Here is a 21,840-nt window from a genome sequence, read left to right on the forward strand (position 1 = left end):
TCTACAGGCAGTGGTTCCTTCCGTGTAAAGATCCTGCCTTTCCCTCCCGTCATCCGTGTACTTTTAGCTTTGGTATTGGTATCCCATAAGTAATGGATGACCCGTGGACTGACTACACTTAACAGGAGAAAACATAATTTATGCTTACCTGATAAATTCCTTTCTCCTGTAGTGTAGTCAGTCCACGGCCCGCCCTGTTGTTTACGGCAGGTCTAAAATTTTTAACTTAAACTCCAGTCACCACTGCACCCTATAGTTTCTCCTTTCTCGTTTGGTTTCGGTCGAATGACTGGGTATGACGTAGAGGGGAGGAGCTATATAGCAGCTCTGCTTGGGTGATCCTCTTGCACTTCCTGTTAGGGAGGAGATATAATCCCATAAGTAATGGATGACCCGTGGACTGACTACACTACAGGAGAAAGGAATTTATCAGGTAAGCATAAATTATGTTTTTAAGGGGAAGACCCTTTTTGGTCCCGAGTTGAAAGAAATTATCGCGGATATCACTGGGGGGAAGGGCCATGCCCTCCCGCAGGATAGACCGTTTAAGGCCAAAAACAAGGCTAATTTTCGCTCCTTTCACAACTTCAGGAGCGGACCTGCTTCAACCTCTGCTGCCGCAAAGCAGGAGGGTAACGCTTCACAGCCCAAAGCAACCTGGAAACCCTTGCAGGGCAGGAATAAGGGTAAACAGGCCAAGAAGCCTGCGCCTGCTACCAAGACAGCATGAAGGGGTAGCCCCCGATCCGGGACCGGATCTAGTAGGGGGCAGACTTTCTCTCTTTGCTCAGGCTTGGGCAAGAGATGTTCCAGATCCCTGGGCGCTAGAAATTGTTGCTCAGGGGTATCATTCTAGAATTCAAGGACTCTCCCCCAAGGGGAAGGTTCCACTTTTCTCGTTTGTCTTCAGACCAGACAAAGAAACAGGCGTTCTTACGCTGTGTAGAAGATCTTCTAAAGATGGGAGTGATACACCCAGTTCCAATTGCAGAACAAGGACTGGGCTTTTACTCAAACCTGTTTGTAGTTCCCAAAAAGGAAGGAACTTTTAGGCCAATCCTGGATCTAAAAATTCTAAACAAATTCCTCAGAGTTCCATCTTTCAAAATGGAAACCATTCGGACAATCTTGCCGATGATCCAGGAAGGTCAATATATGACTGCCGTGGATCTAAAGGATGCGTACCTACATATTCCTATCCACAAAGATCATCATCAGTTCCTAAGGTTCACCTTTCTGGATTCGCATTACCAGTTTGTGGCCCTTCCTTTCGGGTTGGCCACCGCTCCCAGAATTTTCACAAATGTGCTAGGGTCCCTTCTAGCGGTACTAAGACCGCGGGGCATTGCAGTAGCACCTTACCTAGACGACATCTTAATACAGGCGTCGTCTTTTCACAGAGCCAAGGCTCATACGGACATTGTTCTGGCCTTTCTAAGGTCTCACGGGTGGAAGGTGAAAGTCGAAAAAAGTTCTCTGTCCCCACTCACAAGGGTTCCCTTCCTGGGAACACTAATAGACTCGGTAGAAATGAAAATCTGACAGAGGTCAGGAAGTCAAAACTTTTGAATACTTGCCGGGTTCTTCATTCCATTCCTCTGCCTTCTGTGGCTCAGTGCATGGAGGTAATCGGTTTAATAGTTGCGGCAATGGACGTTGTCCCTTTTGCCCGAATTCATCGAAGACCACTGCAACTGTGCATGCTCAAACAGTGGAATGGGGATTATGCAGATTTGTCTCCTCAAATACAAATGGACCAGAAAACCAGAGACTCTCTTCTCTGGTGGTTGTCTCAGGATCACCTGTCTCAGGGAATGAGCTTCCGCAGACCGGAGTGGATCATTGTCACGACCGATGCCAGTCTGTTAGGCTGGGGTGCGGTCTGGGACTCCCTGAAAGCTCAGGGTCTATGGTCTCGGGAAGAATCTCTTCTCCTGATAAACATTTTGGAACTGAGTAGCGCCTTGGTCATTCAGTCTATCTTATGTCTTTCCACCGTTTCCTCTTCTCCCTTGGCTAGTTGCCAGAATCAAACAGGAGAAGGCTTCGGTAATTCTGATAGCGCCTGCGTGGCCACGCAGGACTTGGTATGCAGACCTAGTGGACATGTCATCGGTTCCACCATGGAAACTGCCATCGAGGCAGGATCTTCTAATTCAGGGTCCATTCAAGCATCCAAATCTAGTTTCTCTGCAACTGACTGCTTCGAGATTGAACGCTTAATTCTAGCTAAGCGTGGATTCTCTGAATTGGTTATAGATACTCTGATCCAGGCCAGAAAGCCTGTCACCAGGAAAATTTACCATAAGATATGGCGGAAATATCTTTGTTGGTGCGAATCCAAGGGTTACTTGTGGAGTAAGGTTAGGATTCCAAGGATATTGTTTTTTCTCCAAGAAGGATTGGAGAAAGGTTTGTCAGCTAGTTCCTTAAAGGGACAGATATCTGCTCTGTCTATCCTGTTACACAAGCGTCTGGCAGCTGTACCAGACGTTCAGGCGTTTGCACAGGCCCTAGTTAGAATCAAGCCTGTCTACAGACCTGTGGCTCCTCCATGGAGTCTAAATTTAGTTCTTTCAGTTCTTCAAAGGGTTCCGTTGGAACCTTTGCATTCCATAGATATTAAGTTATTATCTTGGAAAGTTTTGTTTTTGGTAGCTATTTCTTCTGCTCAAAGAGTTTCTGAATTGTCTGCTTTGCAGTGTAATTCACCCTATCTGGTGTTCCATGCAGATAAGGTTGTTTTGCGTACCAAACCTGGTTTCCTTCCAAAAGTGGTTTCTAATAAGAATATTAACCAGGAAATCATTGTTCCTTCTCTGTGTCCTAATCCAGTTTCTAAGAAGGAATGACTGTTACACAATCTTGATGTGGTTGGTGCTTTAAAATTCTATTTAAAGGCAACTAAGGATTTCAGACAAACATCATCCTTGTTTGTTGTCTATTCTGGTAAGAGGAGAGGTCAGAAAGCGACTGCTACCTCTCTTTCCTTCTGGCTGAAAAACATCATCCGATTGGCTTATGAGACTGCTGGACAGCAGCCTCCTGAACGAGTTACAGCTCATTCCACTAGAGCTGTGGCTTCCACATGGGCTTTCAAGAATGAGGCTTCTGTGGAACAGATTTGTAAGGCAGCGACTTGGTCTTCACTGCATACATTTGCCAAATTTTACAAATTCGATACTTTTGCTTCTTCGGAGGCTATTTTTGGGAGAAAGGTTTTGCAAGCAGTGGTGCCTTCCGTTTAGGTTACCTGACTTGTTCCCTCCCTTCATCCGTGTCCTAAAGCTTTGGTATTGGTATCCCACAAGTAAGGATGAATCCGTGGACTGGATACACCATGTAAGAGAAAACAGAATTCATGCTTACCTGATAAATTACTTTCTCTTACGGTGTATCCAGTCCATGGCCCGCCCTGGCAATTAAGTCAGGTTCAAATTTATTTTGTAAAACTACAGTCACCACTGCACCCTATAGTTTCTCCTTTTTCTCCTAACCGTCGGTTGAATGACTGGGGGGGCGGAGCCTGAGGGGAGCTATATGGACAGCTCTGCTGTGTGCTCTCTTTGCCACTTCCTGTAGGGATTGAGAATATCCCACAAGTAAGGATGAATCCGTGGACTGGATACACCGTAAGAGAAAGTAATTTATCAGGTAAGCATAAATTCTGTTTTATGTTTCCTTCGGGAACCATCTGGGATTGATACTCTTTGTTACTTCTATGAAAGTTGTTTGGACATGTTAGTCCTACGTTTAAAAATGTCTGTTTCGTTTTCCTCTATGAGGGAAAGTTTGTTCCGTCTTGCAGCTGTTCAGACACGTTGCGCTGTTCTGCTGAGCTGGTTCGGTAGAAGCGATAAGTGCTCAGGTTATCATGGTTTTTCATGTTCCACTAGGCATTTGAGAAGAAACGGTGGGTTCGTGAAGCGGGAAGGATTGTCTCAGTCCTTATAGCCTCCAGTCATAGATGACTGGGCGGGGGAGTGTTCCGCTGCGCCACTCTGACATCTGATTTCATCAGATCCTAGAGTTCCTCCTCCATGTGGGGAGGGTTGGGGGTTTAGGCCCTGTCACTGCTGTTTGAGTGGTTTGGCCTTCAGTTTTAGGCCTCTGGATGATCCTGTTGGGACTTAATCCTACAGCTTCTATGGATAGCTGTCCAGCATGCGGAAGGTTTTGCAATTTGAAGCCTATTGCAGCTCTCGGCACCTTGTGGGTGTATGTGTAAGCTGTTTCTAGTGACTGGGGGGCGGAGCCTGAGGGGAGCTATATGGACAGCTCTGCTGTGTGCTCTCTTTGCCACTTCCTGTAGGGATTGAGAATATCCCACAAGTAAGGATGAATCCGTGGACTGGATACACCGTAAGAGAATGTAATTTATCAGGTAAGCATAAATTCTGTTTTGTAGAAATTCATGTGACAAGTCATTTGCATATTCTATAGACAGATGCACTACCAAAAGACATGGGACATAAATAAAAAAAAGAGTAGCGCTCAACCTGGGAATGAACAATAAGCATAATAGCTTGTTCTATGGCTAGTTACCACCCAAGAAGCAGCTTCTTTTTGCTCAACATGTGACTTTCACAGAGAAGAACTTTCCTGTAGTAAATCAGTCTGATCCTGTCTAAACAGTGCAGTCCAGTCCTGAAATACCAGCGAAACTGCAAAACCCCAGACGTACGTTCTGGCCTGGTGTTGGCTTTGTCAGAGAGGTCTAGCCATATCCCTGTAGGCACACTGAGCAACGGTTCCACGTCTGGCTTCCTGCATCACCCTTAGGGAGACCTCTCAGGGTCATAATTTGAATAAATAAAAAGAGAGAAGAGCTCAACCTGGGAACGAACATGGATGAAGACTTCTGCCGCCTGGATGAGGATGGATGTTCGGTCTTCAAAAACTGTAAGTGGATAGTCGGGGGTTAGTGTAATTCGTTTATAGATTTGATCATTTCTTTTTTTATTTTGTGTAATTTAGTGTTTATTTTTTTTTTTTTATTTAGATGAATGTATTTTGTTAATTTAATTTTATTGTAATGTTAGGTGTTAGTGTAACTCAGGTTAGGTTTTATTTTATAGGTAACTTTGTATTTATTTTAACTAGGTAGCTAGTAAAAACTATTTACTAACTAGTCTACCTAGTTAAAATAAATACAAACTTAGCTGTGAAATAAAAATAAAACCTAAGCTAGCTACAATGTAACTATTAGTTATATTGCAGCTAGCTTAGGGTTTATTTTACAGGTAAGTATTTAGTTTTAAATAGGAATTATTTAGTTATTAATAGTAAGTTTTATTTAGAATTATTTTAATTATATTAAAGTTAGGGGGTGTTAGAGTTACGTTAGGGTTAGACTTAGGGTTAATTTAGGGCGGGGGTCGACAAATCTGTTTAAAATTTAGGAGCCAATAAGAATATTTAGGAGCCAGATATACTTTTAGGAGTCAGACACTGGTAATTTCATATAGATATATGGAGAACAATTCATAAAATGTAGGTGCTAGAGGACGTAGGGGTAAAACTCTAGGAGCCAGTGGCTCGCTGGCTCCTGTGTTTGGCGAGCCCTGCGTTAGAGGTTAATATATTTATTTAGTGTTAGTGATGTGATGCGGCGACATTGGGGATGGCAGATTAGGGGTTAATACGTGTAATGTAGGTGGCAGCGATGTCGGGGGCGGCAGATTAGGGGTGTTTAGACTCAGGGTTTATGTTAGGGTGTTAGGTTTAAACATACATTTTTTTCCCCATAGACATCAATGGGGCTGCGTTACGGAGCTTTACGCTCCGCGATTGCAGGTGTTAGGCTTTTTTTTAGCCAGGTCTTCCCATTGATCTCTATGGGGAAATCGCGCACGAGCACGTCAAAACACTGCTTGTATTTGGGTGAGGTATGGAGCTCAACACAACCATATCGCCCGCACAAGCCGTTTTTTTGCAATCCTGTAATAGCAGCACTATGAAAGGTGAGCGGTGAAAATAACTTGCAAGTTATTAGCGAGCCAGCCATAAGGCAAAACTCGTAATCTGGCTGATGGTTAGCTAGCTCTAACATATGGAGAAAAGCATTATTAGTAGAGAGAGTCCGGTGAACATCTGAAACAAGTTCCATGCAAATTAATGTGCCAAAAGAAGCAACCACATAGGCACGCAACATTCTCCTTTAAACTGTAGAGCAGATTGTGTTTTCCAAAAAGACACCTCGACAGGCGTCACCAAACTGCAATTTTTCAACTGTGAGCTTAAGCACTATAAACTTTGTGCTAAGGAAGAGGCCAAGTATTTAAGGCACTAGCAAGAGTGTACTACTTGTATACTACACCTTCCTTCCAAAGCCGCTGCTGGAACAGGCATCCATTAGTGCCGAACAAACAAGTGCTTTTCCAATTTCATGCTGTAGAGAGACCGCTCCATGTTCAAGCGGTGCTGTAGGAAGTACACAAGGCCACTTTGAAAAATTGCAGTTTGGTGACACCTGTCGAGGTGTCTCATTGGAACACACATTCTGCTCTACAGTTTAAAAGTGAATGTTATGTGCCTATGTGCTTGCACCTTTTGGCACATTAATTTGCATGGAACTTGTTTCAGATGTCCACCGGACTCTCTCTGCTAACAATGCTTGTCTCCGTATGTTAGAGCTAGCTAACCATCTGTGCAACTTTGTTGTTCCTTGTCTGCATAATATAACTGTTGTGCATAGAGTGAATGATTCGACAACTTAGATCCCATATAAAATTACCTGCTAAGGTTATACTTCGCGTACATTTTTCACGGGGTTCTGTGTGCAGCAGGATGTAGTTTATTGGATTATTATTCTATCATAACTGCATATCGCATTTACTTTGTCATTATTATTTTTTTTTTTTGTAAACATTTCTATGCTTACAACTTTGCTTAAAAAAGAATGTATTACTGATAACTTAGATCCCTTTCCTAAATCCTGCCCAGGATATACCTGAATACTGGAACGTATAACTGGGTGTAGTTATCTAGAATACATTTCTATGCATATAATGACTTTATTGCATGTGCATATCAGTACAGGTACCTTGGTTCAACCTGACCAGTCAGGTTCTTTTGTTTATATATAAACTTTGCTTTTTAGCAAGTAATTATTTACAACAGTTTGGCCTACGCATTAAGATATACTATTTATTAGCACATCCTTTTGGGGGGATGCAGTGTGCCTGAGTATTGAATTGCTATACTAATAAATTACTATGTTCACTTTAAAATGGAGCTATGTTTTCTTGCTGTAAAAGAGTACTGAAATCCCTGTCTTTTATGAAATAAGTATTTCTCCAACATAGGTGTGTCCGGTCCACGGCGTCATCCTTACTTGTGGGATATTCTCTTCCCCAACAGGAAATGGCAAAGAGCCCAGCAAAGCTGGTCACATGATCCCTCCTAGGCTCCGCCTACCCCAGTCATTCTCTTTGCCGTTGTACAGGCAACATCTCCACGGAGATGGCTTAGAGTTTTTTAGTGTTTAACTGTAGTTTTTATTATTCAATCAAGAGTTTGTTATTTTAAAATAGTGCTGGTATGTACTATTTACTCAGAAACAGAAAAGAGATGAAGATTTCTGTTTGTATGAGGAAAATGATTTTAGCAACCGTAAATAAAATCCATGGCTGTTCCACACAGGACTGTTGAGAGGAATTAACTTCAGTTGGGGGAACAGTGAGCAGTCTCTTGCTGCTTGAGGTATGACACACTCTAACAAGACGATGTAATGCTGGAAGCTGTCATTTTCCCTATGGGATCCGGTAAGCCATGTTTATTAAGATTGTAAATAAGGGCTTCACAAGGGCTTATTAAGACTGTAGACTTTTTCTGGGCTAAATCGATTCATTATTAACACATATTTAGCCTTGAGGAATCATTTAATCTGGGTATTTTGATAAGTTTATATCGGCAGGCACTTTTTTAGACACCTTTCTCTTTAGGGGCTTTCCCAAATCATAGGCAGAGCATTTTCGCGCCGGTGTTGCGCACTTGTTTTTGAGAGGCATGACATGCAGTCGCATGTGTGAGGAGCTCTGATACATAGAAAAGACTTTCTGAAGGCGTCATTTGGTATCGTATTCCCCTTTGGGCTTGGTTGGGTCTCAGCAAAGCAGACACCAGGGACTGTAAAGGGGTTAAAGTTAAGAACGGCTCCGGTTCCGTTATTTTAAGGGTTAAAGCTTCCAAATTTGGGGTGCAATACTTTTAAGGCTTTAAGACACTGTGGTGAAATTTTGGTGAATTTTGAACAATTCCTTCATATTTTTTCGCAATTGCAGTAATAAAGTGTGTTCAGTTTAAAATTTAAAGTGACAGTAACGGTTTTATTTTAAAACGTTTTTTGTACTTTGTTATCAAGTTTATGCCTGTTTAACATGTCTGAACTACCAGATAGACTGTGTTCTGAATGTGGGGAAGCCAGAGTTCCTTCTCATTTAAATAAATGTGATTTATGTGACAATGACAATGATGCCCAAGATGATTCCTCAAGTGAGGGGAGTAAGCATGGTACTGCATCATTCCCTCCTTCGTCTACACGAGTCTTGCCCACTCAGGAGGCCCCTAGTACATCTAGCGCGCCAATACTCCTTACTATGCAACAATTAACGGCTGTAATGGATAATTCTGTCAAAAACATTTTAGCCAAAATGCACACTTATCAGCGTAAGCGCGACTGCTCTGTTTTAGATACTGAAGAGCATGACGACGCTGATAATAATGGTTCTGACGGGCCCCTAAACCAGTCTGATGGGGCCAGGGAGGTTTTGTCTGAGGGAGAAGTTACTGATTCAGGGAACATTTCTCAACAAGCTGAACCTGATGTGATTACGTTTAAATTTAAGTTGGAACATCTCCGCATTCTGCTTAAGGAGGTATTATCCACTCTGGATGATTGTGACAAGTTGGTCATCCCAGAGAAACTATGTAAAATGGACAAGTTCCTAGAGGTCCCGGGGCTCCCAGAAGCTTTTCCTATACCCAAGCGGGTGGCGGACATTGTAAATAAAGAATGGGAAAGGCCCGGTATTCCTTTCGTCCCTCCCCCCATATTTAAAAAATTGTTTCCTATGGTCGACCCCAGAAGGGACTTATGGCAGACAGTCCCCAAGGTCGAGGGAGCGGTTTCCACTTTAAACAAACGCACCACTATACCCATAGAAGATAGTTGTGCTTTCAAAGATCCTATGGATAAAAAATTAGAAGGTTTACTTAAAAAGATGTTTGTTCAGCAGGGTTACCTTCTACAACCAATTTCATGCATTGTCCCTGTCGCTACAGCCGCGTGTTTCTGGTTCGATGAGCTGGTAAAGGCGGTCGATAGTGATTCTCCTCCTTATGAGGAGATTATGGACAGAATCAATGCTCTCAAATTGGCTAATTCTTTCACCCTAGACGCCACTTTGCAATTGGCTAGGTTAGCGGCTAAGAATTCTGGGTTTGCTATTGTGGCGCGCAGAGCGCTTTGGTTGAAATCTTGGTCAGCTGATGCGTCTTCCAAGAACAAGCTACTTAACATTCCTTTCAAGGGGAAAACGCTGTTTGGCCCTGACTTGAAAGAGATTATCTCTGATATCACTGGGGGTAAGGGCCATGCCCTTCCTCAGGATCGGCCTTTCAAGGCCAAAAATAAACCTAATTTTCGTCCCTTTCGTAGAAACGGACCAGCCCAAAGTGCTACGTCCTCTAAGCAAGAGGGTAATACTTCTCAAGCCAAGCCAGCTTGGAGACCAATGCAAGGCTGGAACAAGGGAAAGCAGGCCAAGAAACCTGCCACTGCTACCAAGACAGCATGAAATGTTGGCCCCCGATCCGGGACCGGATCTGGTGGGGGGCAGACTCTCTCTCTTCGCTCGGGCTTGGGCAAGAGATGTTCTGGATCCTTGGGCGCTAGAAATAGTCTCCCAAGGTTATCTTCTGGAATTCAAGGGGCTTCCCCCAAGGGGGAGGTTCCACAGGTCTCAGTTGTCTTCAGACCACATAAAAAGACAGGCATTCTTACGTTGTGTAGAAGACCTGTTAAAAATGGGAGTGATTCATCCTGTTCCATTAGGAGAACAAGGGATGGGGTTCTACTCCAATCTGTTCATAGTTCCCAAAAAAGAGGGAACGTTCAGACCAATCTTAGATCTCAAGATCTTAAACAAGTTTCTCAAGGTTCCATCGTTCAAAATGGAAACCATTCGAACAATTCTTCCTTCCATCCAGGAAGGTCAATTCATGACCACGGTGGATTTAAAGGATGCGTATCTACATATTCCTATCCACAAGGAACATCATCGGTTCCTAAGGTTCGCATTCCTGGACAAGCATTACCAGTTCGTGGCGCTTCCTTTCGGATTAGCCACTGCTCCAAGGATTTTCACAAAGGTACTAGGGTCCCTTCTAGCTGTGCTAAGACCAAGGGGCATTGCTGTAGTACCTTACTTGGACGACATTCTGATTCAAGCGTCGTCCCTTCCTCAAGCAAAGGCTCACACGGACATTGTCCTGGCCTTTCTCAGATCTCACGGATGGAAAGTGAACGTGGAAAAGAGTTCTCTATCTCCGTCAACAAGGGTTCCCTTCTTGGGGACAATAATAGACTCCTTAGAAATGAGGATTTTTCTGACAGAGGCCAGAAAAACAAAACTTCTAGACTCTTGTCGGATACTTCATTCCGTTCCTCTTCCTTCCATAGCGCAGTGCATGGAAGTGATAGGTTTGATGGTAGCGGCAATGGACATAGTTCCTTTTGCGCGCATTCCTCTAAGACCATTACAACTGTGCATGCTCAGTCAGTGGAATGGGGACTATACAAACTTGTCTCCGAGGATACAAGTAAATCAGAGGACCAGAGACTCACTCCGTTGGTGGCTGTCCCTGGACAACCTGTCACAAGGGATGACCTTCCGCAGACCAGAGTGGGTCATTGTCACGACCGACGCCAGTCTGATGGGCTGGGGCGCGGTCTGGGGATCCCTGAAAGCTCAGGGTCTTTGGTCTCGGGAAGAATCTCTTCTACCGATAAATATTCTGGAACTGAGAGCGATATTCAATGCTCTCAAGGCTTGGCCTCAGCTAGCGAGGGCCAAGTTCATACGGTTTCAATCAGACAACATGACAACTGTTGCGTACATCAACCATCAGGGGGGAACAAGGAGTTCCCTGGCGATGGAAGAAGTGACCAAAATCATTCTATGGGCGGAGTCTCACTCCTGCCACCTGTCTGCTATCCACATCCCAGGAGTGGAAAATTGGGAAGCGGATTTTCTGAGTCGTCAGACATTGCATCCGGGGGAGTGGGAACTCCATCCGGAAATCTTTGCCCAAGTCACTCAACTGTGGGGCATTCCAGACATGGATCTGATGGCCTCTCGTCAGAACTTCAAAGTTCCTTGCTACGGGTCCAGATCCAGGGATCCCAAGGCGGCTCTAGTGGATGCACTAGTAGCACCTTGGACCTTCAAACTAGCTTATGTATTCCCGCCGTTTCCTCTCATCCCCAGGCTGGTAGCCAGGATCAATCAGGAAAGGGCGTCGGTGATTTTGATAGCTCCTGCGTGGCCACGCAGGACTTGGTATGCAGATCTGGTGAATATGTCATCGGCTCCACCATGGAAGCTACCTTTGAGACGAGACCTTCTTGTTCAAGGTCCGTTCGAACATCCGAATCTGGTCTCACTCCAGCTGACTGCTTGGGGATTGAACGCTTGATCTTATCGAAGCGAGGGTTCTCAGATTCTGTTATCGATACTCTTGTTCAGGCCAGAAAGCCTGTAACTAGAAAGATTTACCACAAAATTTGGAAAAAATATATCTGTTGGTGTGAATCTAAAGGATTCCCTTGGGACAAGGTTAAGATTCCTAAGATTCTATCCTTCCTTCAAGAAGGATTGGAAAAAGGATTATCTGCAAGTTCCCTGAAGGGACAGATTTCTGCCTTGTCTGTGTTACTTCATAAAAAGCTGGCAGCTGTGCCAGATGTTCAAGCCTTTGTTCAGGCTCTGGTTAGAATCAAGCCTGTTTACAAACCTTTGACTCCTCCTTGGAGTCTCAACTTAGTTCTTTCAGTTCTTCAGGGGGTTCCGTTTGAACCCTTACATTCCGTTGATATTAAGTTATTATCTTGGAAAGTTTTGTTTTTGGTTGCAATTTCTTCTGCTAGAAGAGTTTCAGAATTATCTGCTCTGCAGTGTTCTCCTCCTTATCTGGTGTTCCATGCAGATAAGGTGGTTTTACGTACTAAACCTGGTTTTCTTCCAAAAGTTGTTTCTAACAAAAACATTAACCAGGAGATTATCGTACCTTCTCTGTGTCCGAAACCAGTTTCGAAGAAGGAACGTTTGTTGCACAATTTGGATGTTGTTCGCGCTCTAAAATTCTATTTAGATGCTACAAAGGATTTTAGACAAACATCTTCCTTGTTTGTTGTCTATTCCGGTAAAAGGAGAGGTCAAAAAGCAACTTCTACCTCTCTCTCTTTTTGGATTAAAAGCATCATCAGATTGGCTTACGAGACTGCCGGACGGCAGCCTCCCGAAAGAATCACAGCTCATTCCACTAGGGCTGTGGCTTCCACATGGGCCTTCAAGAACGAGGCTTCTGTTGATCAGATATGTAGGGCAGCGACTTGGTCTTCACTGCACACTTTTACCAAATTTTACAAGTTTGATACTTTTGCTTCTTCTGAGGCTATTTTTGGGAGAAAGGTTTTGCAAGCCGTGGTGCCTTCCATCTAGGTGACCTGATTTGCTCCCTCCCATCATCCGTGTCCTAAAGCTTTGGTATTGGTTCCCACAAGTAAGGATGACGCCGTGGACCGGACACACCTATGTTGGAGAAAACAGAATTTATGTTTACCTGATAAATTACTTTCTCCAACGGTGTGTCCGGTCCACGGCCCGCCCTGGTTTTTTAATCAGGTCTGATAATTTATTTTCTTTAACTACAGTCACCACGGTTTCATATGGTTTCTCCTATGCAAATATTCCTCCTTAACGTCGGTCGAATGACTGGGGTAGGCGGAGCCTAGGAGGGATCATGTGACCAGCTTTGCTGGGCTCTTTGCCATTTCCTGTTGGGGAAGAGAATATCCCACAAGTAAGGATGACGCCGTGGACCGGACACACCGTTGGAGAAAGTAATTTATCAGGTAAACATAAATTCTGTTTTCCTTGTTTCTTTCTTTCTAAAGTATTTTTTTGATATATATTTGTGTTACTATGTGTATATATACACATAGTAACACTTAAATATATATGTATATAAGCATATACATACTGTATATATCTATTGGGAACACACAGTTTCCATAGACCACAATGTAAAGGCACTTTTCAGTGCCGTTTTTTTTTTTCCAACACCGCACAGCTGCCGGTCTTTAGCCCCTAAAAACTGCTAAGAGCAGTTTGTTTTTTTTTAAAAAAAAGCTAACACTTACGTTTTTGGGCAATTGTGGGACATTTAGAAAATTAACCAGAAGTCTGACCTCCGATTAATTTTCTGAGTGCTAATATCTACTGCCGCAAGCTTGGCAGTAGATATTTCAGGTTCCCCTCTTACAGTAGAGAGCATATTTCCTGCTGACCCTTCCTTAGATGAAAAGTTAGTGTTTGAGTCCCAGGCTGCTCCTGTTATTGTCCAAGGGGAGGATATATTCTTTTATTTTAGAATGCAACATATGCATGCTCTGATAAGGGAAGTGCTGTGCACTTTCTAGAGTTTTACCCCTTAGCAACCACTTAAGTAGTCAATATTCTACTAAGCTCCTGAATCAATTTATGAAATGGTGAAGAAAGAATGGAATTAAGCAGGTACTCTTTTTTTTGTTTTGTTCCTTAAGCAAAGTCTAAGGTCATGTTTCCTGTACCAACCTTTGTTCTAGAAGTATGGGAAACCATTCCTAAAATGGATGGTGCTACCTCTCCCTTGGTGAATCAAACTAGTATTCCAGCTGCATAGTACTTTTCTTTTTAATGGTAGTGAGAGTCCACTAAATCCTATTCTTAGAAGTGGGAACACAACACCTGGCGACCAGGAGAAGGCCAAAGACACCCCAACCAGAGCATTCAAGTTTCCCTTCACCTTCCCTCCCAGTAGTTCTTTGCCTTGTCTAGGAGGTAGGCACAGATGGAGGTGTTAGGTTAGGGTGTTTAGTTATAAGTTTATTACTGTGCGTTGTGGTGGGTGGCGGTTTATGAGGTTAATAATTTATTTCGATAGTTTGCTATGTGGGGGGATGGTGTTGTGGGTGGCGGATTAGTGGTTAATAATTTATTTATATAGTTTGCGTTGTTGGGGGATGGCGGTTTATGGGTTAATAGTTTGTCATTTGCGCTGTGGGGGAATGGCAGTTTAAGGGTTAATAATATTATTTAGTGTTTGCGATGTGGGGGGATGGCGGATTAGGTGGTTATAGGTTAGGGGCTTATGGTAGGTTGTTTTTCTCTCACTTTTTTGGTCTGTTTAGCGAATAGGGTTTATTCCCCCTTTTTTTTCTCTATTGATTTCTATGGGAGAAGACATGCATTCAAAATCTCCGCTAGCGCTGTTTGCGATTCTCGGGCTACCGCTAGCAATAAAAAAAAAAAAAAATTTCAACCTGTAGTACCAGCAGATCCAGAGAATCGACAAAACCATATCGATAGCGATATTTTCACTAATGGTAAATTTAGATTTACCCCACAACTTGTAATCTGGCCCCATGTCTCTAACTAGCTATAGTACAAGCTATTATGCTATTGTTCGTTCCCAGGTTGGGCTCTTCTCTCTTTTTATTTTTGCAAATTATGACCCTGAGAGGTCTCCCTAAGGGTGATGCAGGAAGCCAGACGTGGAACCATTGCTCAGTGTGCCTACAAGGATATGGCTATACCTCTCTGACGAAGTCAACACTAGGCCAGAACGTATGTCTGGGGTTTTGCCGTTTCTCTCGTTCAGGGGGATTGCCTGGTATTTCAGGATTGGACTTCACTGTTTAGACAGGATCAGACTGATATACTTCAGGAAAGTCCTTCTCTGTGAAAGTGAGCAAAAAGAAGCTGCTTCTTGGGTGGTAACTAGCCATAGAACAAATTATTATGCTTATTGTACATTCCCAGGTTGAGCGCTTCTCTCTTTTTATTTATGTCCCATGTCTTTTGTCAGTGCATCATTCTATAGAATATGCAAATGACTTGTCACATGAATTTTACAAATTACGATTAGATTTATTTTTTAAACTCTGGATTAGAATTATTTAATTATCAACTTTATCAAAGCATAACATTTGTAATGAATTCAGCCAGCATTATAAAAAAGGGAACCTACTACAATAATGATGCAACATGGTTATAAATTGGAATATATCGTTAACAAGGTATTACATGTTATTATAGCTCTAGCTATAAATCTTAGAATACCAATGTTACAAAAAATATGCATAATAAATTAATCTATTACAGAATAATAACAAACAACCCTATTAGTCATACATCTGTCTGTATACTGTATAAATAAGAACAGTACAACGTTCAAAGTTAAGGATTTTATTTAAATGCAGTTACTTTATATATTACATGTAGCACAATTAAAAATGTATTTGAGAAAATACTACACAGTACAATAGTAATATTAAGTGTAATAGTATTATTAATTATATAAATGTATTGCTATTACTTGCGAGCCATCTCAGTGTGGATGTCAGCTACTTATTTGATAACAGTGTACAATATGAATCTAGTTTAATACAAGCTGTTCTGGTCCTATATAAGATAAATCATCATAACTATTTTTGCATTTTCAGAATGCCAGCAGATACACAAGAAATTTCTGATGGAGAAAACTCAGAATCTGGTGGACAATAAAGTTCCAGGCCCAAATCAACAACATAGTCAAAGCTTTCCTATTTCAGAACGGTATTTGGACTTAAGTGTGGTCTCTACTAATCACTTCAGAAAACGTACTCAGCATGAAGTCATAGAAACAGGAGGAATTCATGAGCATTACTTACAGATAGCTGAGAGTAACTTAGAACGTATTGCCCCAAACAAGCTGTTCCGCTGGTGTCACAGAAAAAGGTGTGTGCCCCAGTCGGTATTAGTGAGTGGTGTTCCAGGAGTAGGAAAGACCACCCTAATGCAGAAATTTGTGTATGACTGGGTAAACAGAAAGCTCTACCAGAGATTTTCTTTCATTTTTTTCTTTAAATTTCGAATTCTCAATAAATTTAATGAGATTAGCTTGGAAGGGATGATTCTTACAGAATATCCACATCTGAAAAGCAAGATTAGAGACATTTTAACAGAACCAGAAAAACTGCTCTTTATATTTGATGGTTTAGATGAAAGTAACCATCAAATAGACTTTTCCTTAAGTCCTTTGTGTAGTGATCCACAGCGCCTGGAAAATCTACGTGTCATTGTGGTAAGTCTAGTGAAACAAACTCTTCTCAAAGGCTGCTCCACCTTAATTACAAGTCGTCCATCCCGACTAGCAACAATTGAGATAGATGACTTTAAACGCATTTGTGAAATTATGGGATTTTTTCCTAAACAAAGGCAGATGTATTTTGACAATTTTTTTGGAGACTTGGAAATGTCGAAAAAGGCATTTGAATATGTGAGAGAAAATGACATTCTATACACATTCTGCTATATTCCATCATATTGCTGGATTATTTGTACAGTGTTATCAAAATGTTTCACAACCCACGAGGGAAGAACAAAACTTATGGAATTATTGCCTAAAACAATTACACAACTGTTTGTGACATTTTTTGCTAATATTCTTTCAAATCACTCTCAAGACGTGGAGCATGCTAGATCGCTCTTGTCCTCCATTGGATGGATGGCAGAAAACGGAATTATGAAACAAATTCTTGTATTTGATGAAAGAGATTTAACATTCTTTGTAGGCCCTGAATCTCATTTGTTATCAAGCTTTATGGTAGAAGCTCTTCAACCACCAAATGTGGCCTATTCCTTCTTCCATCTTACCATCCAAGAGTTTTTGGCAGCCTTAGTTCATTACCTTCAGTTTTCTCCAGAGAAATTACAGAAAGCTCTTAATGATACTAAATCTTTTGAAGATGGTCGTTGTGAAATATTTCTGCGTTTCCTCTCAGGACTCTCTGATAGTTCCACCAGGTCACTTTTAAAACCATACTTTGGAGAGCTCTCAACTGAAACAGCTAAGACTGTCATTAACTTTCTCAATGCGTTTGTCAAACAAGATGCAAATTTAGAGAAAGATGAGGTTGACAGTAAGAGAAGGGCTTTGAATGTGTTTGCTTACCTATTTGAATCCCGTAACAGAGTTCTTGTGTCTCAAATAAAGGGAACAAACAAAAGATTTGACTTCTCTGAATTACACCTGGGTCCAATGGACTGCACAGTCTTAGCTTTTATCTTAGAATCGTGCAAAGAAGTAGACCTTGTTGACCTTGACTCGTGTTTTATTCAGACTGAGGGTTTGGAAAGGATTTGGAGACATCTGCATATGACTACGGACCTCAGGTAAGAATTAGACAGACTCTTAAAATCTAACATATGGTGAATAAGAAAAAAAACATTAAAGAGACAGTCAAAATTAATCTTGTATGATTCAGATATAGCATACAATTTCAACAGCTATCCAATTTATTTCTATTATAACATTTTGTTTTCTTGGCATCCTTTGTTGAAAAGTATACTCAGGTAGGCGCAGAAGCTGCAATGTACTACTGAAAGCAAGCTGGTTATTGGTGGCTACACACATTTGCCTCTTCTCATTAGCTTGACAGATATGTTTAGCTATCTCCTAGTAGTACACTGCTGCTCGTTAGCCTGCTCTTAAACCTAGGATACCAAGAGAACTAAGCACATATGATAATAGCAGTAAATTGCAAAGTTGTTAATATTGAATGTTCTCTTTTAATTATGAAAGTTTTAATTTTGACTGTCTGTCCCTTTAAAGTCTGTGCATTTATGGATCTTATAAACTGTATTTAAAGGGACATGAAACCCCCAAAAAATTATTTCATGAGTCAGATAGAACACACCATTTAAACAACTTTCCAGTTTACATCTATTACTAATTTTGCTTCATTCTCATGGTATCCTTTATTGAAGGAGCAGCAAAACACTACTGGGAGCTAACTGAACACATCAGTAAGCTAAGGACAACACGCAAATATGTGCAGCCACTAATCAAAAGCTAGCTCTCAGCTTCTGAGCCTACCTAGATATGATTTTCAACAAATTATACCATAAGAATAAAGCAAATTGGATAATAGAAGTACATTGGAAAGTTGTTTAAAATTGTATGTTTTATCCGAATCATGAAAGAAAAATTCTGGGTTTCTTGTCCCTTTAATATAGCTAATATATATAATATACAAATTGCCCTTTTTTCCTCAGTTCACTGAGATACACAGGTAGGTTTGCTAATGTCTGACTGATGTCTCATGATTTGTTAAAAAGACAGTAAATGTAAATTATTTCTCCTTAAACATTTGTAATGCTTACCTATAAGTAAATACTGTCTCTTAAATTATCTTTAAATTTCATTCCTATGAAGCTTCCCCAACCACCCCCAGGCCAGCAGTTTATATATATATATATATATATATATATATATATACTTTGCAGTGGGCTGTACAGCCAACCAGAAGGTGACTGCCTGTGATACTTTACTGTATATAGAGTGCACTATAGTGATAAGCTTTCTGCCTGCCTTCTCAAAGCAGATATTGTTGTGCTGGGTAGGAAGGCCCTACTTATAAAAATATAAAATAGGACTGTGCGCTAGGCTAAAAAACCTCACTAGTCCCAATAACCCTCAGACTGGGATAGATAGAAATACAAAAGAAAACAGAAAGTAAGTGGGAGCGCTACAATAGCTAAAGGTAGATAGATATTAAATAGATAATACATTTCTGAAAAAAAGCCCAAATATAGACAAGAAAATAAAATTATAAACAATTTATTTCAAATAATATATCATAAAATATAAAATAAATCTAAAATCGGACGTCTCCGATCTGACAGTAATATAAAACAATATAAAATAGTGGTAAGTAATCTGCAGCAATTTATGTGCAGCGTAGTACTCTCAATGATATATTAAGTGGGGGATAATTTGCCCCAATATCCATATCCATTAAAACCGGCACCAAGGAGGTGTCAATATACAGTCAGGTTTCGTGTGAAGAAATAGACCGGTCTAACACACTAATTGTTGTAACTAGGTGGACCGCAACAGTTTGAGCGGTAAGGCTTTCAAAGTCATAAAAGATAGAGATGGTTCGTACTCCAGCCACCCACGGAGTGTATGACAGTACATTAATCTGTTGGTGATTGATCCGGCAGCTTAGTCGCCTCTCTTGGCGTATGAATCTCCTCTGCAAATGTCAGGATCATGTGTCTTCTACACCCATCATAGATCTCTGGGGTCAGAGGTTGAGCTTTTTTGCCCAAGTCAGAGCCATTCTCAGGGTAGTAGAAATAGAATGATGGAGAATATAAGGTATCTTTATCTTCCAGTTAGAATTAGATCTCACAGGTGTTGTAAGGTAATGCGACCCTCCGCTCTTAATGCGAACATCCGCTCTTAATGCAAACAGCATGCAGGATGGCAGATACAAAGTGTCTTTGCTTTCTTGGGTCTCACAGGTCTTTGTAGAACTCTGGTTCTCAGGTACGAAGAGAAGTTAGTACCAGGATAAAGTAATTGCAGGAAATTCACACTTAGATGTATTTCACTGCTTCAAGATAGTCCAAATCAGACTGCTCCTACATCAAGTGTTTCTCCCTGCATAAGGGATTTTTCAATGCCCTACTTATATGCAGAATGTCTGCTTTGAGAATATGTTATCACTGGAGTGTGTACTATATACGAGTGGGGCAGGAGGCCCAGGGGAGCCTCCTAAGTCTGAAATTTATATTTTAAAAAAGTGGGTCAGAATATAATTTAAAGAGGAAGTAATTAAATATATACAATAGAAATTATTTTCATTTACTGTCCCTGAGTTATTGTGGGTTTGCATCTGGTATGAGAATGGTTTGGGTGAGAAACTGGCAGTTCACCAGTACATTTAGTACACAACAAATATTAATATAGCCTAGATGTAATTGTTATGTTTGAGAAATACAGATATCAGTAAATCTACAGAAAGTGGTCAAGTATATAAAAGTTCTAGCATGCCCAAAACCCTTCAACAAAAGATACCAGGAAACACATCCCTTACACTATAGGTTTTACACATCAATTATAAGTTATGCTTATATAAGGATCTCAAAATCTTGATTGGATCCTCTTAATATACATTGGTTTGGCCCCTCATTACTAACTGGAAACTCTGTCCTCATTATAAGGAAACTGTAACATGCTGCAGACAGTGGGGTGATGTAATTCTTCACAACCTTTATTCTAAGTGTTTTCAAAACATTGACCTGCATTTTAAATTATTTTTTCAAGCAACAATTTTTTTCAGCTATTTTGTTTTCTTTCTCAACAGACTCTCTAAAAATGATCTGAAGGATGACGACATGCAAAGACTTTATAACATAATATCTAATCCTTTGTGTAGGATAGAAAGACTAAGGTAAGGCTGTCTTCTTTTTTTTGTTCTAACATAAGATTCTATAACACTAGGTGCTAGATTTTAAATAGAGCGCTATTTAGCACTTTAACTTAAAGTGATGGTAAATCCAAGCATATAACAAACGCTAGGCTTTACCATCACTAAAAATAAAAACAATGTTAAACTCACCCAATCTGTAAGTAAAGCATATTGCTAACACAGCACCTCCGGCTGCCCACGGCACATTGCTTTCTCAAATGAGGTGGCTTTTTCACTTCTAGACCAATAGCCATGCTAGGATGTAATTTGACACGCACGGCTATTGGTCTAGAAGTGAAAACGTCACCTCATTGGAGAAAACGCTGTGCTGTGGGCGGCCAGAGGCACTGTATTAGCAATCTTCTTTCCTTACAGATAGGGTGAGTTTAACATCGTTTTTATGAAACGATGAGAGAAACTAACGTTAATTTTTAGAGATGGTAAATCCTAACGTTTGTTATACGCTTGAGTTTACTATCACTTTAAGCGTTAAAACGTGTCACCACCTTATCGCATTCGCACCACTTCTTGGACTTCAATGGAAAGTGCAGAAGAAAAAACTATCGCTCGCACGCTATCCTGACCGCGTTTAATCAAGTGCGATTAACCCGACATGAGTTGTGAATATTTTACATTCCAATGTTCTTCACATACAGGAAAATTTTTATTTTATTTTAAATAAATATTTCTATATATATCTGTATATACATATAACTATTCTTATAGATAATATAGGTATTGATATATATATTTCTCCTACATTGGTGTGTCCGGTCAACGGCTTCATCCTTACTTGTGAGAATATTCTCTTCCCTACAGGAAGTGGCAAAGAGAGCACAACAGCAGAGCTGTCCATATAGCTCCCCCTCTAGCTCCGCCCCCCAGTCATTCTCTTTGCCGCTCTGTACAAGTAGCATCTCCACGGGTGTGGTAAAGAGTATGTGGTGTTAGTTGTAGTTTTTTATTTCTTCTATCAAGAGTTTGTTATTTTAAAATAGTGCCGGTTTGTACTATTTACTCTGCAACAGAAAATGAAGAAGAATTCTGTTTAAGAGGAGTATGATTTTAGCACCAGTAACTAAAATCGATTGCTGTTCCCACGCAGGACTGTTAAACCAGAGAACGTTCAAGGGGGAACAGTTTGCAGGCTTATCTGCTTCAGGTATGATCAGTCACTTTTCTAACAAGACTAAGTAATGGTAGAAGACTGTCAGTTATCCCTTCTGGGGTAGGTAAGCCATTTTCTTAGACTCAGTAACAGAATTAAGGCTTAT

General features: G+C 41.0%; 1 protein-coding gene across 1 annotated transcript in view; it reads left to right on the top strand.

Annotated features, from left to right (window-relative positions):
- The window catches only part of LOC128651783 (NACHT, LRR and PYD domains-containing protein 3), a 607,406-nt gene that overhangs the window by 421,450 nt on the left and 164,116 nt on the right, over window positions 1-21,840 (top strand). Inside the window, exons 6-7 of the mRNA XM_053704772.1 lie at window positions 15,770-17,480; window positions 20,462-20,548. Of these exons, the coding sequence (XP_053560747.1) occupies window positions 15,770-17,480; window positions 20,462-20,548 (1,798 nt within the window). The remainder of the gene's footprint in view (window positions 1-15,769; window positions 17,481-20,461; window positions 20,549-21,840) is intronic.

Source organism: Bombina bombina, chromosome 1 (assembly GCF_027579735.1).
Source record: "Bombina bombina isolate aBomBom1 chromosome 1, aBomBom1.pri, whole genome shotgun sequence".
NCBI classification, from domain to species: Eukaryota; Metazoa; Chordata; class Amphibia; order Anura; family Bombinatoridae; genus Bombina; species Bombina bombina.